General features: G+C 44.3%; 1 protein-coding gene across 1 annotated transcript in view; it reads right to left on the bottom strand.

Moving 5' to 3' along the window:
- Positions 1 to 19124, bottom strand: part of LOC139658253 (teneurin-1-like) — a gene marked incomplete at its 3' end in the record, with an annotated part of 74034 nt that overhangs the window by 19443 nt on the left and 35467 nt on the right. Inside the window, exons 4-5 of the mRNA XM_071536338.1 lie at positions 15913 to 16151; positions 5151 to 5324 (exon numbers count right to left, since the gene is read on the bottom strand). Coding sequence (XP_071392439.1) covers positions 5151 to 5324; positions 15913 to 16151 — 413 coding nt within the window. The remainder of the gene's footprint in view (positions 1 to 5150; positions 5325 to 15912; positions 16152 to 19124) is intronic.

The following is a 19124-nucleotide window of genomic DNA, read 5'->3' as shown; positions in this document are numbered from 1 at the left end:
ACACACTGTGCCCTTGATGGAAATGATAGATGGTTAGTGGGTCTGCTTGCAATAGCCAACCTTCAATAATGATGCTACCACAGCCAATTATAGTATTCACACAATACTGTGTGTCCATAACACAGCTAATATCCTCATTGACATTACACACCCGCAAAATGCAAACACACAGATACATACATGCATGCACATACGCATTGTGTTATTATCTCCTCAATTACTCCATGTAGATGTGTATTGTTGAATATTGCAATGTTCTTACATTTAGACACTTACATTTCCACTTCCTAATGACTAGCCAACATGTCCACACATTGTCATCCCTCATCATTCTAATACATTGCGTGTGTGTGCGTGTGTGCGTGTGTGTGCGTGTGTGTGTGTGTGTGTCGTGTGTGTCCATGTGTGAATGCAGTGTGTGTCTACCAGGCTGAGGAAGCAGAGGAGCTACATTAGGACTTGTGACACAAGGTCTAATTAATTTCTCTTGCCTTAGGGTTATGCAGGTAAAACAATTAAACCTGTAATCTATTTTCAAAGGAACTAAACTATCTTTGCTATTAATGTTATTATCCCTCAGATTCTAATGAAGCAGAGAGCAGGCCAAAAGTGCAGCTGGGGTCTGGGTGACGGCCATGTCTTGGGACTGAAACTGCGAGTGTGAGTGTGAGTGTGTGTGTGTGTGTGTGTGTGTGTGTGTGTGTGTGTGTGTGTGTGTGTGTGTGAATGTGTGTGTGTGTGTAAGTGTGCAAGTGTGTGTACTTTCAAGGTTTGTATCTGTGGATATTCAAGTGAATCACTGTATGTAAATCTCATACACATTGGTGCAGACAACATTAATAGTGTTCCAAACGCGAGAGAGATTGAGTTTGCCGCAGGATGAATAAAAATATCACAATGGGCAAGGTCCCTATAATTACTTGGATTCAATTAAGGGCCTTTTGAGCAGGTAGCTTAATAAGCTTTCAGCCTCCTCTCTCCACTGTGCAGCCTAATGAGTGTCAGTCAGAGTCAGGAGAAGATAATGCTCTTGGCCTTAGGGCCCTCCATTACTCTCACGTCCTCACCTACCACCGGGCCTCCGGCTATGTCTGTGACAGACAGGTGTGTCTATTCACAAACTCATTCACTCAGTGACACACTGAGTGCACTTACATTGTTACAGATATAACGTGTTGTACAAATTGACACATGGATAAAGCACTTGTCGAATTTTTTTTTATTGTCCTCTCCTAAGCTCTTGCTAACTTTCCAGGGGAGAGTCAGCGCCGACTAGATAACCGTGCTACTCATTTTAATCAAGACCCGAACTTATACAATACATTCATTAATTTGGCATCTCAACAACCAAAGATATTTCTGTTATCTGGAGGGTCGAGTCAAATAAACCAAGTGTGGAAGTGATCCTGTGATGTAGACATGTCAGCCCTAGCCCTGTTAAATCCCTCTTGGCCCTGCTGTGGCAAACGGGATATTATTATCAAAAAGGAAGTTCTAAAGTCTGTTTACCAAGAAGTAGCAAAATTGACTTTGATTTTTTTGGGCTTTGATGCTGCAGCCTCAGACATCAATCTCGTCTCAAATGTCAAGTCTGAGTACTACAAAGCATTAGCCTTCTGAGTTTAATTTAATCTATTCTCTATATTGTAAATAGTGGTTGAAGTTTGAAATAATGTTTAATTTCTTAAGCTACGTTTGGATAAGATGCTGCTTTGAATGCAGGCTGTATGGCAGACAGACATGTTGCTGCTGTTAGGGTTTCTCAGCTTGAGGCATTCGACCAGGGGGTTCACTGCATGATCCGTAGTGTCTATGCGTGTGTGTGTGTGTGTGTGTGTGCGCATGTGTTACATCCTGAGACTGTATCCCAGCGTGAGAAAATCAATGAGACCAGTGTAGCAGGGACTAGTCCATCAGCATTTGCACACATGCGCAAGCACACACACACACACACAGACACACACACATCTCTTTTTCTCACACATACGCATACACTCACATGCACACACTTTCTTTCATTCTCTCTTGCACACATACACACTGCTTAGCCTTACTCCCCTCCTCTCTCTCTCTGCACGCAGTCTAGAATATTGATGTGCTCTTTAAGAGCCCTCCTCTCTGTCTGTGTCACATTCCATCCATCTACAGACCATTTCCAACCACACCATCAGATAGAGTGAAAACAATTCAGCACTAACTCTCCTTTTATACAGTGGTTTATAAAATATCATCTCATAGGCTCAGATGGCATTCCACTACCTCCACATTTCATCATCTTCACATTATAATGAGGCAATATGCCGCTCTACTGTATGTCAGTTTGTATCATTTCATATCATTAATATATCCGGCGTTCCACGTTGAGTGAAATATTATTCTCAAACTCCAACGTACTTCATTAAGTCAGGGAAGCCACTGACAGAAAATCTCCTCTCTGGGTTCTTATGCTTTCATCTGTTCCAGAGGAAGTCATATCCGGGAGCCTGTGTGTATTTCTGCGTGTGTGTGTGTGCGTGCGTGCACATCTGCGTGCGTGCCAGAGACAGATACAAAGGAAAGAAAGGAGAAAGACAGAGTGTGAGTGTGCGCACGCTAATGCACGCACAGCAGCCCGAGGTTGATTATCATGGGGGTGAGTGGCAATTAATGTAGCACTAATTAGAGAGGCTTTTATGTGTGGAGGACTAAGGAGGGCTCCTGGTGATCTCTGGAAACTGCAGGAGAGATAGCGCGCAGAACATAAAACACACCGCACACTGCCTGACAAGACACTAGCCATACACAGATGACACCACATGTCAATTAGTGTCTTGTGCTGTGCTGCTAGCTGCCTCGTAAGGTAGATTACAATTCTGCTGGCCCGGCTCCCGCTTCAGCGTACAGCCAACAAATCAAACAGGGAGCCTATCTTTATGGTATTGAAGTTGACATAAAAACAACAACACTAAAAATACATGAACAAGAATACAAGAAGCAGATTACTGCCCTCCAATCATTCGGCTGTGCTCGTTTTATTTTCCGTCTCATCTCTCCCAGCTGCATCATCCGTTTACATCAAAACATTAAGAAACAGACAGCTATCCTCCAATCATTCTCCTCTGCTATCTGTATGCTCCCACTGTTGTTACTTTATCATCCATATCAAAGCATGAAGAGGTGAAGGGCTTTGTTCCAAAATGCAAACATTTTATTTGAAATTCATCGCTCACTAGTTGAAAAATGTAGATGATTCCAATCTCAAAATCTTTTTAGGCAAAGGTCTATCTAATAAAATATTTCATCTAAATGAGTTTTACTTTTACGCCAGCAATGATTTTGCTGGTGTCATTTTTTTGGGGGGGGAATGGTAGATCTCATTTTGGAATGCCATTCTTCAAGTCGATTACTATCCACCAATCATTCTGCTCTCCTCCCTTCACTCTGCCTCTCCCTCTCTCCCAACCGTGTCATCTTTTTATCCTTTCCGTTCCCCCCGGTCTCCTCTCACCATCCTTCAGTGTGTAATCTAGGGGATTGTGTGGTCTCTTGGTGTGAGAGGTGATGGGTACAGCAGGATGAGCGTGATAATCTGCCACACTGGATTACAGCCTAATCTCTAATCTCTCTGGCCCTCCTCTGCCCGGGGACCACCTCCACCGTGCCAATTTTATTAATCTGAGCCCCTCGCATCGACGGCTTAGCCTTGCCCATTTTGATTTCCCAGCTTCCATCAAGCATATAAAGCAATGGAAGTTGAAACAATAGATTGTTGTGACGCAACACTCAAAAGTGAATTCCATGACCCCCGCGTGCTCTATTGGAGGATTTAGCCACTGATGAGAGCGTTAATCCTGCGAATGTGAGGATTCATCAGGAATAGTTGCTTTAGGGATGTCCCAGGTTGCCTAAATTGCAGTGGGTTGCAGTTTGGCTCTCACGTTCTCCGGATAAGTGCTGAACATGGGATCCAACAGCATCCAATGTAATATCCATCAGACTCAGTCTAAGCGTGAAGGTTGCTGTGTCCTGCCTGACTTCATGACCTGGAACACTCACAATTAATGTCCCATATCACGGGGTTAAATTGGTGTTAGTAATTCCTCTGGCTAGTGGGAGAGGAACGAGTGGAGACGGGCTATTCCAGTCACGTATTGGCTAAGAGGGAACATGATTAACCAATTACCTTGCCTTCCTAATGAATGAGTAATCAGTTCAGGGCTGATCTCTGGACTGATGTCTCTCTATCGTAATGGAACATTCATTGTGCCAAAGTGTGTTATGTATGCAGGCCAGGATCCTAATTCAATAGAAACTGATTTGAATTCATGCCAATGGATATAAGTCTCAACACATTCCAATCATAATGTTTAAACATTTATATTTACATTTCCGCAGGATTTTCCACTCTCGCTACTACATTAATAAGTGTGGTTCCATTAAATTGCTGTGGTAAAAAAAAAAATGTTTGATTACGCTTGCAGGATTTCTATTTCAAATTTTAGATATAAAAGTGTGTATTAAGAGAGACACAGCAGAATGAATATTCTTTCTATTACACAGGTATACAAATTGGACCAGTATTTGTAATGCATTTGCGTGCGTGTGTGTGTGTGCATGCTCAACTTGTGAGTGTCTGCCTTTGCAAACTGTCCTTACTGTTATTAAACTGTCACAGAAATAGAAAGGCAAAATAAAAGTACCCATCGTTATCAAGCAACACGTTTCACTTTCAAAGTGCTCTGCTAACACATTTGCTCTTCTGTACTAGTTTTATTGAGCATATTTACTCAGTATAGTATATATTACTTTTTGTTCTGTTGTTATCCAGGCACAGCTTGTCACTAGCTGTTCTATGATTTTTCCCTTCAAGTGCTGAGTGTTGGTATTACCAGTAAAATCCTGGTATTAGGGCCCATGCTGTATCACACTGTTCAAAATTGGACAAGAACTCAAGTCTACTTATGCCTTGTGTATTTGTGTGTGTATACACGCACATGTTGTATAATGTGTGAGTGTGTGTGTAGGCATATTTGTGTGTGTGTGTGTTTGTGGGTGCATGTGTAGCCTGCTTTGTGTCTGCGTATGTCTGTATCCGTGTAGCCTGTGTGTGTCTGTGCATGTGTATGTGTATATATGTGTGTGTGAGTGTGTCCCCATGTGTGCTGGCTCACCTCTGTCACCGGCGTGTGTGTTTTCAGGGTTGAGTGTGTCCAGCGGGTGGATGGAGCTGGTGGGTCTGGTCTTGCTGTCGTCCTCCTGTTGATGGTCCACAGAGCTCAAACCGTTCTCATACAGCTGGTTCTCACCATGCCGCAGATGCCAGGTCAGACCTAACAGGTGGACCGCTACACACACACACACACACACACACACACACACACACACGCACACACAAGCACATACACAGGGGCCCACACACACGCAGGCACACCCACATGGATTCACACACATACAGTACATGCATGCAGGTTGACACACACATAAACATACACACACACACAAACACACACACACACACAGTCACAGCCAAAGGGACAGGGAGAGGGAGAGCGCAGAGGAAAGATGGATCATTATTCAAGGCATGCAGAGGGGTGTGTCTGAATCTTCTTTAATGCTCATCTTAAAGCTCTCACTCAGTTTATGTGCTTATTAGTGCTCAGCAAGGCAGTGGGCAAGAACGCACATACACACCGGCCGACACGCCCACACGCACGCACACACATGCGCGCATGAACACCGCGAGTGTGGCAGAGGTGGGCAATTAAGGGAGATCTTCAGAGCCTGAGCCCAGGGCTGGTATTAAAGCGCTAACACACTCTTTTATGCATGACTAATGATGCTTTGAAAGCTGCCGCCGATTCACAATCCATATGGGCCTTTTAAACAACAAAGGGTAGGGGAGGATACTGGACCCCCCCCTCCTCCCCTCATAAAACTGTTTACTGGGACAACAATCCAACATGCTGTTAAATAAAAACAACCAACACCTGCCTATTAAGGAAATTAATTAGTGTCTTGCAAGCCTGTCAATAAAATGTTCCGTAAAAAACTCTGCCCCTGCTCTGACCAATCATTGGGCGCCGCTCAGATATGATTGCACTCCAACATTCCTTTAGTTTCTAGTTAAAAAGAATCTAAAAAGGCAATGCCCCTTTGCTGATATGGAGAACAAAGCAAATGAAATAAATCATTTGACGTTTTTTTTGGTCCCCTGACACATTCGGCACATCAAACAAAAGCAAAGACTCAAATCACAAAGTTACTACGCGGTGGTGGCAGTCAGAGGATGGCTGTTGCATGCAGATCAAGGTAAGGAACTTCTAACGACTTCAAACATCTTCACTGTCTGTCTTCTGTCTACTGATTGCCGACACTGAGAAAATCACTTGACACACACTCGCTTACTCTCACACAAAATGGCTGCTTAGAAAAACAAATTCACAATTATCCTAAACACAATCACAGATATGCTCACATAAGCACATAAATGTGCCTACTTACATGCATGCATGCACACACACCTACACACATACCCACCCACCCCCCCCCCACACACACACACACACACACACACACATACACCTACCCACTCACCCACACTCCTTTCCCAGTTGATGAGGAATACCTAATTAAAACTCCAGTTAGTTCAAAGCCATTTGCAGTCACTTTCCTTTGCAGATGATTTTCTTTGAAAAATATGGCAAATGTGTGATGAGCTCTGAGAGTTGAAGCCAATTTGGTCCCATGCTCCACTGTGGCATCTATGGGGATCAGCAAATCACATATTTCAACATTTCAACTTCTGACTAGCCCTAGCCACTGTTGGTTTAGCTATCTACTCATGCACAATATGAGCTCTTCAAAGCAGAACACTGACGATTACCAGGGCCACGAGGGAGACGTCATGCATCATTTAGTTCAGACTAATTGAACTGTCAGCCTGTGACGAGACCAGACATGGACACACACAGACTCTTCACATCAGTGTGGGAACAAGTCACTCATTTTCAAATATCATTTTCACCGCACTTTTCGCATTTTCATTTTTAAAAGATGCAGTGTAGAGGATTTTCTCATTAATAGATTGCTGTGAAATTAGTTGTGATGACATATTCTCATGCTGGGGGAGAAAAGTCACTGTTGCCCTGACAAACAGTAACCCAAATGGTCTGCTTTGTACTTTTCATTTCATGGGCTCTCTTTCCCAAAAACTCCCCCTCTGGTAGTCCTGCATATTTAGCAGCTGGGTGGGCAAAATAACAAAATATGCAGATAGAAAGGAACACAGCACAATTTATTGATGATCTTCATTATCACAATTCATTTAACAGTGATAGAATTAGAGAAAATCCCACACAGTTTTCCTTTAAACTATGGCCCCTTATCAACTTCTTCTATTAGGGATTAAACAAGAAATATAGTCTTGCACCTACAAATGTACGTTTGTATGCATCATCACTGTTTGTATTATATTCTGCAGTGAAGTGGAACAACCCATCATAGTTTCATAAATTAGAGTCTGTAAGAGTGCTCAGTGAGGGATGACAAGTTATTCCCATACTGATACGTTTAGTATTTTCACCATTCAATCTCTTATGCTTCATTCTCTCCTCTCTTCCACTCATCTGAATTGCTTTTCTTTCTCCCCTTGTTCTCTTGCTCCCTCCCTCCATACACACACACTTCCGTTCCCTAAGTGTTCCCACTCCAGTTGTGACTCTACAGCGACAGTCCTCACAAGCTCTCCTAACTTCTCCTACTCACCACTCCATGCCTCCTCAAAAACCCCTCAGACCCTACTTCTCCAGCTCCTTCTCATCAGTCTCTCTCTCTCTCTCTCTCTCTCTCTCTCTCTCTCTCTCTCTCTCTCTCTCTCTCTCTCTCTCTCTCTCTCTCTCTCTCTCTCTCTCTCTCTCTCTCTCTCTCTCTCTCTCTCTCTCTCTCTCTCTCTCTCTCTCTCTCTCTCTCTCTATGGCTGTTGACCTTTTGCTAGAACACTTAGCATCTAGAGTCACGGAGCACGCACTGAAGCGAGGAGGGATAAAGACCTGGGAGCGTGATGAGGAGAGGAGGGCGGCGGTGGCGGTTGGCCATGTGCGTGCGCGCGGAGACATAAAACACATACACACTCGCACATAGACCCAGCATGCGGACAGTTATGCGAGCAGCATGTGCACAGCATGTACCTTCACGCTCGCTCTCTTTTTTTCCCCCGCCTGCCCATCTATCTCTCTCTGACTCTACGTCCATCTTTCTTTCCGTGGCGCTCTCTCTCAAAAGCACACAGACCGTCGCACATTAGAGATACAGCCACTGAGTCCAGTCATTATACGTGAGCGGCAGCAGTATAGTGGCGACGGCGAGCAGCAGTGCAGCGAGCTAACAGGCCTGGGCCCTCACACACATGAATCATTGATCAGTGTGACAGTGAGATGACTGCCAGAGGTAATAGGACGACGCTGCTGTGAGGGGCCTCTGTGCTGCACCTTCACTGACGGCTACCCCGCCGAGATACGCGCAGAAGATGTGGCAAGTTGAAGAGAATAGTGCTACGGGGTGTGGGGGAGAGATGGAGAGAGCTCGGCTGCAACTGGAGGAAGCGCTTGATGTGGATATTGCTGGTTTGCCGCTCTAACTACTGTGGAGAGAAATGAGAGAACGGGCGATAGCGGACTATACTGTCTCCAAGCCAATGGAGATCTGTGGATAGGGTTAGGTGGGCTGCTGCCGCACTAAGGGGGGGAGAAAAATTGATGTAGATTCTTGCAGCTGTAATGAGAAGATGTATGGATGTCACATCTTTATTGTGACTATAATGGATGGTAGCTCTGAACGACTAAATTCTGCTCGTCGCCGGCCTCCCCAGGTAGCCCGGTTTAAAATAGAGACTATTTCAGCTGCTAGATGCAGAGATACCGATAGCGTGCGGTTGCTGCTGCTGCTGTTGTTGTCGTCAGGTATGTGTGTCTCTACAGATTAGATAGAGATGATTGTGGGTTCCAATAATGATTAGATTTCTCACCGGTGGTGGGAGAAGCAGGGAGTGGGAGTAGGAGAGAGAGAGAAAAGAAACGTGTGTGTGTGTGTGTGTGTGTGTGTGTGCATTCCTATGTAATGCCTGTTTATGGAGTTTACGGGTGTTACATGCAGGTAGCTGGTGCTTGTAACAGGGCTGGGCTGCAGGGCACAATGGGAGAGATTGACTGTGAATATACTGTCTTATCGATAACCATTAGAGCCAAGGTAGCACTGCAGTCAGTTAAAAATGATTTATCAATACTCTCACACGGGAGGAAACACACCCAAGCCTGATTGCCAAGTTCTTTTCGCTCAGACACAGCTAACTGCCGACTATATTCCGCTTGACAACTAAAGACTACAGCTGCTTTGCCCAGTAGCAAACACTTTCAAAGGCATCAGTCATTCAATTTAGTGCGCAGTTTACCATGTACAGTAAAAGCAATTGCTCATCCAAGTTCTGCATGGCTTTGTCAGCCTCTAGCTAAGCCGCAACTTCTGAAGGATGGGAGAAAGAAAGACAGAGAGAGAGAAAGAGGGCAGAGAGAGAGAGAGAGAGAGAGCGGGAGAGAGAAGAGAAAGAGAGAGAGGACAGAGTAAGAGACAAATGGGGAGAATGAGTGTGAAGGAGAGTGAAGGAGAGGGACTTCATAGCCAATAAAACAAATCTGTGTCTAAGTCAACGTTGGAGTAGAGGCTGCCTTCCTGCCTTTCCGCCCGCCGGCCCTCCCTCCAGTCTGACAGAGGAGAAGAGATGAAGTGGGTTTTTTTTTCTGACACTCCTCCACCAACCCCCTGAAAGCTACTAATACCGCTGTCATGGCTGTTTAAGTGTGTATGTGTGGGCGCATGCGTGTGTTTGTGTGTTCACGTTTAGAGAGCAAGAGAGAGTATGTGTCACACCGTCGCTTCCTGACTGGCGTGCATGTAAACCTCATCAATGTGACCTTGCTAATCTGGAAGGGGAGGTCCTGTATGGATAAAGGGAGGGAAAAAAATGAGGGAAAGACGGATAAAGCGATGGTGGAGGTGGTGACACACTTCACCCTCTCGGCTGATGAGATTTCCTGCGTATCCTGGTGTTTTGTTGCCAGTAAACTCGCTTTCACTGTCATCGGGTTAGTCATGGTAGCAACGGTACACCAAGTCCAACAGATCACAGCTTTCCGCTTCACTCGTTTTTCTGTTATTCTTTCATTTCTAATCGCGCCCCCTCTCGCTTTCTCTCTCTGTCCCCCGCTCTCTCTGTCTATCTCCCACTCGCTTTCTTTCTCTATCTCTCTATGTCCATGTATCAAAGCTGAGTCATGTTACAACAGAGAGAATGGTGTTAAATGCGCAGGGAATCGGCGCCATGTTAGATTCCCCTCCGGCAAGCACCATCTACCGCCGCTGAGAGCTACGACACTACAGACACAACAGCAACGCACAGCTGCCATTCACAGTCACACACTGCACTGTCCCCGTACCTGTGTGTGTGTCTGTGTTTGTTTGTATGAGATCATGAGAGAGAGAGAGAGAGAGACACACACAGCATGTTTGCGTGAATATGTGTGGATGTGTGTGCGTGTGTACATGCATGTGTGTGTGTGTGTGTCTGTGTAATGCGTGCGTGTATTTTTGTGTGCAAGTACGTGCCTGCCTAGTGAACTATCGGAGCTATTGACGCTATTTTTGTTCAGCCTCTCTGACCTTCTGAAGACATTTTACCAAAGGGCTCTCTCGCCATTCAGAGCTTTCTGACCAGAGCCTGTCTAGCTATTTGAAGCAATTTTACCAAAGGCTTCTCTGGCTGTTAGGGCAGTTTTAGTAAAGGCCAGTGGGTTTCTTAGAGCTGCATCAGACGACCAAAATAGAGGTCTGGAAACAAAGAGAAACTGGACCAATCAATACAGACCCCAATGAGGCATGAAGCAGCTGGCTGAGAGAAGCTGGAGGCTTGGGATTTGAACACACACAGACACACACACTGTCCCAAACAAGCCCATACTCACACACGTACATGCACACTCGCGCACACACGCACTTGAACTCAGCCACACAAGTATGCAGCACATACACATACACACACATACGTACATGCGGATACAGATACACACATTTTTCACTCAAAGGTGAACCACCTTTCACCGTGAACTATAATTACACAGCAGATTAAAAAACGTCTGTTGAGAAAGGACAAGGGGAATAAAGAGCGATGCACTCACAGAGCATGGGAGCATTGCTGTACTAGTGATTGAGTCATTATGTGTGACAGAGTTTTTGTGTCTAATGGAGATGTGCTGAGCCAGTACACTCTTAAGAAAAAAGGGTTCTAGATAGTACCGCAAACAAGTTGTAGCAGCCAATCTTATAGATTCAGCGCTACTGAGAAGATAATTGGTTGCCAGCTGCCCTCCATGACAGAGTTGCACAATGAAGACGAGTGCAACAAGGATTTCCGCCGGTCCTGGACAAACAGGCAGCCACCTGTTCAAAATACTTGTCCTTTGGGAGCAAATACCGTTTCATTACAACCAGGCTGACTCAGCACCTCAACCTTCCCGACAGTATTCACTCGACTCAACTGACCCTCTGACTCTAGCTCAGTACACCCACGCTTGTCTGGTCTCTTGCCCACCTCCTGCTATTGGAACTGACTGCAATCCCTACTACTGTTACTGTTGAGCCCATGCCATCCTGGGTGCACTAATGAACTCGTGTAGTCCATTATTATCACCTGTTGTATCAACAATATTGCATTTCTCATAAAGTCTGCACTAGTCTTTGTGTACTATGGCACCTCAGTAACAATGTTGATGTTTCTCAATGCGCCAAACTTTTTTCATGCATTTTCATCCTACTCAGTATAACTATCTTGTGGTATGCTGTTCCAGCTCATGGCTGGACTCTCACCTACCTGCAACAAACTAGACTTTACACTGCCTAGATGCATTTAGGGCACAATTCAGACAGCATACAGTTAGGCAGGTCCTCAGCACACTGATAACAGCACATTTTCACATGGACAATCCGATGTGCTGATATGTAGAATTTGGGCGTGCCTTTGTTTGCACATGGGCTTATTCAAAGTACTGGATTCTTTGTCCTTCACATCAGTATGGTGAAAAATCAGGTCAAGAACAGTTCTCTACCCTTTCAAGTATTTCTGTCGAGGCACTGCCTTTAATTACTTTGCACACAAAGACTGAATTGGAAACTTGCCCATGGAAAATTCATTTGATAAAAACAATGCGTTATACTTAACAAATTCGGAAGTAAATTAGACTATTCTGAATTTCTGCCTATAAGAAATTAGACAATTATTTTTAATTGTCTATAGGAGTTATTAAAAGATGAGTTTCTTAATGACAACTACTTTCTACTAAACAACCCACTCTCTGCTGAATCTATAAATCTATAGCAATACATAGTGTATATGTAGTGTATAGTCACCTGTCTATTGTATGTCCTACAAAGTTCCCTCTGTTCCCTGCACCATATGTGTTAATATGTAAGTTACTATGTGAGTTGTTCCTGTGTCACCAAGAAAAAAATCTGTTCATTTGTTGCACTTTGGTGAATAAAGTGATTGTGATTTTGGCTTGTGCTACTGCAAAAAATCTTAAATCTGATTTCTGGCACTATTAAAGAGAAGCCTTTAAGTCTCTGATCATACTGCTCATGATTGAAAAAACAGTCAAATTGCAATGTTTTTATATTTTTCTGTCAAAACCTACAAAATGAAGCAGCTGAGATGTCTTTCTGTTGTTGTTGCTAAGCAGCCACAGAATCAGCTGAAAATCAGCTGTCAGTCATGAACTCTATGAACTCTCTATCAGCTCTGCGTGTTCAGCTATAGCAACCGCTGCATGTTTATTGATATCCTTATTGAATGCCTTTGCAATTGATAATGACAATTACAAAAGGTCCTACATTGAAGCTCTTGAGAATGTATGAAATGTTTTTTAAAAGCCGTGCAGAGTTCTTTATTATGATTTCCATCTTTTTGTTGAGTATGGTGGAGACTGTGTTGAACTCAAGCTTTGTTATTAGTGGCTATATTTTTAAAGTCGGCTGCTTAGTCCACTTCACCATCAAACTGTGGGCGTTAGTTTGTCAAAAGCTTAACTGTTGACATAATTAACTGTTTGGCTTTTTATGGAACCACCAGGTCTCATGAAGTACCATATATTGCACGACAAATGTATTAAGAACCATCTTATTTTACTGTGTGTGTGTGTGTGTGTGTGTGTGTGTGCGCGCGCGCTAGTGACTGAAGTGTGAGTGGATGGGAATGTGATTATTTGATTGCAGGGTGCTGCTGACTTGTTCATTTCACTTGCGTCAGAAGCTTCTCCCTGTTGCCATAGAGATGATGAGCTTTCATAACTGACACATACCGCCTGCTCTTTTTATTTGATTCAACAACTGAGGATTGTAACTGTTTAAAACGGCAAGATATTAATTAATGCAGAAAATATCCCAATTAGCTGCTCCTACAGACTGATACCGCAATAGAAACCCGTAGGTTTACAGAGGCAGAACTTATGTGAAGCTTGAAATAGAAAATGAGTTACCGCTAAGCGTTGTCAGCAACAATATTCATCAAGATTACAGATACAATCTTTATCTGTCCTCTATCTCTCCTTAAATGCCCCGTCCACTATCATAATGCCTGCTTCTCATATCTGATGGTCGTGTTGTGCTTAATAACAAGCTACGACTGCGGGAGGGAGGGGTACGTTGGGAGATAAACAAATTAACAAAGCTATTCACAGCCCCTGCAACACCAGGGGGTATGGGAGGAGTGGAGGAGGAGAGGAAAGGGGGCAGTAAAGAAAGAGAGGAGGACTGTCTTTAGTTAGTCACAACAGGGGGTCCAGGCTGCTAACACTTAGGCGCAATCAAGCATTGTCCTATTGTTGTGCTAATTAGAAACCTTAATTTTAGACATAATACCATTGCCTCTTTATTGGCTGGGTTAGTTCTCTCCAAATTAATAAACAACGCACTTGAGTCATGCAAAGAGCTTTAAGGATGTAGTCAAATTCAACATATTTGATGAAGATGGGGAAGTGCAAAATACTACTCTGCGGATTGTTATTTTTTCATGTCAGTGGCTGTTAATTAATTCATTAAAATGACTGAATCATTAAATAATGAGAGAAGCTAATCATCTGGTGGCCCGGGTCTCAACCTCTCCCCCTAGACAAAGACATTAAGTCCATGACCCCTTTAATCTTGCATTTGAATATCTTTGATTTACAGTCTAACATATCATCTGTGCTTACATGCCATACATCTTGGTGCGGTTGCCATGGTGATGTCAACACGGAGATCAATCATTGCCAAGCAGGAGTGGAGCATGACACCAATTAAAAGGTGAAGTCGTCTCCGAGTCATCATTCACACTCCTCACTAATGCACTAATTACCGGGGCCGGGACATTAATGGAATAGCATGGTTCAGCCTGGGGATTAATCTGCATGGATTCGTGTGTATATGTGTGTGTGTGATGTCTGTCTGTGATGCGTGTGTGTGTGTGTGTGTGTGTGTGTGTGTGTGTGTGTGTGATTAATGCGAACCCCTGCCTGCTCCAACGTGACCTTGAGCACCACCACAGGAGGGAAATGAACTGGCTGGGTGGAGGGTTGGGATAGCAGCACTTGGGGCAGCGGAGAAGGAGAGGATGAGCCGGGGTGGAGTGGGGCTGCAATCGGAGGGGATCGATGAATGAATTTAGTATTTGACTTTGACAAACTCCGCCGATGATCTTCAACACTGCAAAACAACCCCAGAAACTTTCACCAGTCCAAAGATCCACGGTAATTCCAGACAGTTAGTATCAACCACAACAGCTACAGAGACGCAGAATAATCTGTGTTCATGGATGACTCAGAAATATTCCTCACTAATCTGCAGAAAAATTATGTGTAGTTCCAATGAATATTTAAACTATTAGTTTAGTTCATTTGCATGGAAAAAAAACAGTGGTCAATTAAAAGAATCTGAAAGAACAGATAAATAATTTGTGGAGGTGAGCTAAAAAAAAAAAAACACACAGAGACTTATAAATCATCTCCCCTCAAAACAAATAACAAACATTCAAAACAAGTAAAAAGAATTAAGATGACAAGCAATAACAAAACTGGATCGGATAACAGAATCTAATAGACAACAAAAACAACAAGGCTGGAAAAGGGAGAAAAGTAATACGATGTATAATGTGACAAGGGAAATAAAAATAAATAGGGCTAATGTAGGAAATAAAATCATAGGGGAAGTGTGCGGTAATGAGTGGGAGGGTGTGTATGTGTGTGTGTGTGCGTGTGTGTGTGTGTGTGTGTGTGTGAGAGAGAGAGAGAGAGAGAGAGAGAGAGAGAGAGAGAGAGAGAGAGAGAGAGAGTGTGTGAACAGTTAGCACTTATGTGCGTATTCATCAAGGAATAATTACCAGTTTTGTGTGCTTTGGTCCAGGACAGTTAATTTACAATTTAGAATATCCTACAGAGGGTCACATTTGGAATACATTACCTGCTGTATTTGAAGCCAAGTCCTTAAAAAAAAAAAGGAGTGTAAAAATTTTCAGCAGTCATGCTTTGATCCCTATCGATCCCCTCTTCTTTTTTTTCTATTCTGCCTTTTTTGAACTCTTTTTTTGCCTGTTACATTCTGCATTTGTAAAATTCCACTTTTTAGTTTGTGTCTCCACTTTTCATCGATTCTTGTTTGAATTAATTAGGCAGTGTCTTGACAAGCCTTCAAATTTCCTGGGTCCTGTAGCGTGACCTTATGAAAATGTATTCCTAATATTAACTGTGTTGATTTTTCTAAAATCAAAACAAACAAAGCCACATATTTTTTTGTGCAACTACACAAATGCTGCTGCTAATATGACAAAACTAGCACCGGCGTGTTTGATGTGTAACTCACCGATGACGTATGTGAGCAGCAGGGCCAGGGTGAGCGTGAGGAGCGAGGCAGACAGGGCCGTGCACTTCCAGTTACAGCAGCGGTGAGGCTTGTTGAAGGTAAACAGTGGTCTGGTCACGCTGCCGCGAGGGAGGGGCCGGGGCGGAGGCGAGTACACTGTCCCGGAGGTCAGGGGGTAACCCTGCCCCGCCCCCGACAGCAGAGCCGATGACCCAGAGCCCTGCTTGAAGAGGAAGTGTCTGCGGGAAGAGACAGAAAGATCACATTTCATTCAAACGTAGACTGAGTTGCTGGGAGTCCGATTCCTGGACCTCATTGTGTGGCAAACTGCATGCCACCTCTGAGCCCATCATTTATGTCTTTCCAGGAGATTGCAAAAGTGCAGTTGGAAACAATCACAAGAAGTCTGCAGCCCTGTCTCTTCCAGCAGTTCAATGTTTCGACAATTAGCCTAGGAGGGCACAGACATCACCTTCTCTCAGGTATCCGGTTTCTTATTCTCATCCTATTTATGCAAATCTGCACTCGGTGGAATTCATTCTCGTTCTGACACGCGTCTGACTGAAACTCATTTAAAGGGCCCCCGCAGTGGGGGATTTTAGAAGAGACCCCTCTCCTGCTATTTTTCAAATGGTGCATCTGTCAAACAGGCTGGCTCACGATTCGGTACACCACACACAGGACAGCCCTCTGTTCCCCTTTGCCAATGCATGAAGATCCGTCCCCCTTAACCCTCAACTGTCAAACAAGCCAAACCCCACCTCCTTCGAAGTAGTGACTTTTCACATGATTTCTACCTAAAAAAAAGACTTACTCCAAGTATGTCTTGAACTTGAACTCACTCAGTTAAACCCTTAACATTCCATACGCTTGGTTGCATTTGTGTTTTTAATTTAAATGGACCCTTAAACATGCTAGTCAGGCATCATCAAGTATTACTTCAGCCAAAATCAAGGGGAAAAAAATAGTCTAAGAAAGCCCCTAAGCACTGGGTTTGCACTTGTAATTTAAATGATATTCCACAGTAAATTCTGTGAGATGAGCAATGTAAAACACAGACATTATTCACAGGCACTGCAATGTAAGCTGAACAGTACACAAATCAGCCTTGCCCACAAAGTGCAAATTATAAACTGCTATGCAAAATATACCTACACTATAGATACATCACATGGAATATGATTCATCGGCTTTATTAACAAATCTGAGTTCTGATCCAGCCCAAATCCTTTATCAGAAGAGAAGCCCACACTTCACAAAATGCCTCTCCGGTGCGAATATACGAGCAGCAGCTACTGTAATCCAGAGCAGGACTGATATGAAAGAGACTGCAAAAGCCCCGGCAGCCAAGGAACAATGACTTACCTATTCCTTTTTTTGACTCATCAAAGCTTCTACTTAAGTTAAATGGCTGTATTAGTTAACTGAAAATGAGGTTCATTTTCGTGATGAAAAAGAGTGTATTAGAGGGCAGATGATGATAGGCAACTTAGTTGAAGGGCAATTAATCTAGGCAGCATTTTATCTATATTATATTTGGACAATGGGTGTGGGTGGGGCGAGAAGGCAGAAATATGGGAGCTAGGAAATTATGCAGTATGGAAAAAAATATCACCCACTTGGATCAGGGGAGACAATTATGTGCAGTTCCAACAATGACTTCCATTGAAAAATTAGAAAAGACCAGCAGAAAACAAAGCATGGCCACATTCTGAGAAAACATTAGACGCAAAAACCGGAGGCGAGTCCCTCTTTTTTATTCTCTGCAGCGTGCAAACGAGATCCTAGAAACAGTAGCATTGGAAGTGACTGACAGCAGCGATCGCCCCGGGTTACTGTGTCTGTCTCCCGGTGTTAATACTGTATCCGGCTGGCTGCGAGCGCGGCGCGTCGGGGGCAGCTGTGCGGCTTGCCAGGGCATTTATTCTGTCCATGCAGGGGGAGAATGTGAGGTCACAGGCTGCTGGTAGGACCACGGTCCCTGAAGGGCCCTCAGAGGAGAGGCCGTTTACGGGGCCAGACAGCAGACTGACAGCATCGCTTGACACCGGGCCACTCCCTCCTCCTCAGCTCGCTCCTCGCCTAGTTCCCCCTCATAGTTCTCTTGCTCTTTCGTATCTATTTTCTGCTCTCATTTTCTCAATCTTTCTCTCCCTACTCTCCCTCTCTCTGTCTATCTTTTCTCTCGCTCATCGCCGGCCTGTCTCCCTCTTCATGTGTCATGTCTCCCCCTGTGTGTGTTTTTTAACGTGAAAGAACAGGGGACATCAATATTTCGGCATCTGTCCCTCCCTCGCTCCGTCTATCCTTCCAGCCGGTGCGGAAGGCTGTGAGTCAGACGGGGGACACGGGAGACTGCAGAAGGAGCAACCACACACCTAGGGGTCAATGGCAGTTCAACTCTGAAAGGCCAGAGATAAACTTAGAAGACACTCACACACACACACACATACACACACACACACACACACACACACACACGCACACACACACACACACACACACACACGTACACCCACACAGAAATGTGGCTACACTGAGATATGCCCACACAAGGGAACATGCAAAGACGGCAAATACAGGTGAGCGTTTTAGCAATTTTTTGAGGCAAACATACGGGTCGAGCCCACCATGGTGCTTTTAATGCTCTGCTAAAGGTGGATTAGAGCAAAAAAGATCAGGATTTAACTGGGGAAATTGCATTCGTCCAAGTGTGTGGAACTCTTTTCTCCCTGTGTGGTGCTTTTAAAAATGCTTCACTGTTCTTCCTGTCTCCCTCCCTTTGATCTTCTCAGACAATATCCAGGGGCGACGCCCAGGAAGCTCTAAATTCATATCAGAGGGCAGATTTCCCCTGAGAGAGGAAGAAAATGAGAGTTCCTTCTCTCCAGGAGGTCGGAGTCTATGGCCCAAGGACTGTCTCTACCTGAGTCTGTGTGTGTGTGTGTGTGTGTGTGTGTGTGTGTGTGTGTGCACATTAGGGCGTGCACATGCGCCAATATGTGTGTGTGGGCAAGGGGGGGCCAAGTGTGCATGTGCGTACAGGTGCGTGTATATACGTGTGTGTGTGTGTGTGTGTGTGTGTGTGTGTTAGTGTTCATTTCAGTGTGTAGCTGCACTTTCGCAGTGTATGATTCAAGTAGTCTTAACTTCTTGGAGATAAGAGGAGGGAGAGAAGGCAAGGCACCAGTCAATTTATTACAGTGCCAACA

Source organism: Centroberyx affinis, unplaced genomic scaffold (assembly GCF_046629955.1).
Source record: "Centroberyx affinis isolate AG114_WGS23_722 - 3 ecotype Tasmania unplaced genomic scaffold, CSIRO-AGI_Caff_v1 ptg002858l_1, whole genome shotgun sequence".
NCBI classification, from domain to species: domain Eukaryota; kingdom Metazoa; phylum Chordata; class Actinopteri; order Beryciformes; family Berycidae; genus Centroberyx; species Centroberyx affinis.
Note: the sequence above shows the minus strand (reverse complement) of the source record. Positions and strands in the feature narration are given on the sequence as shown.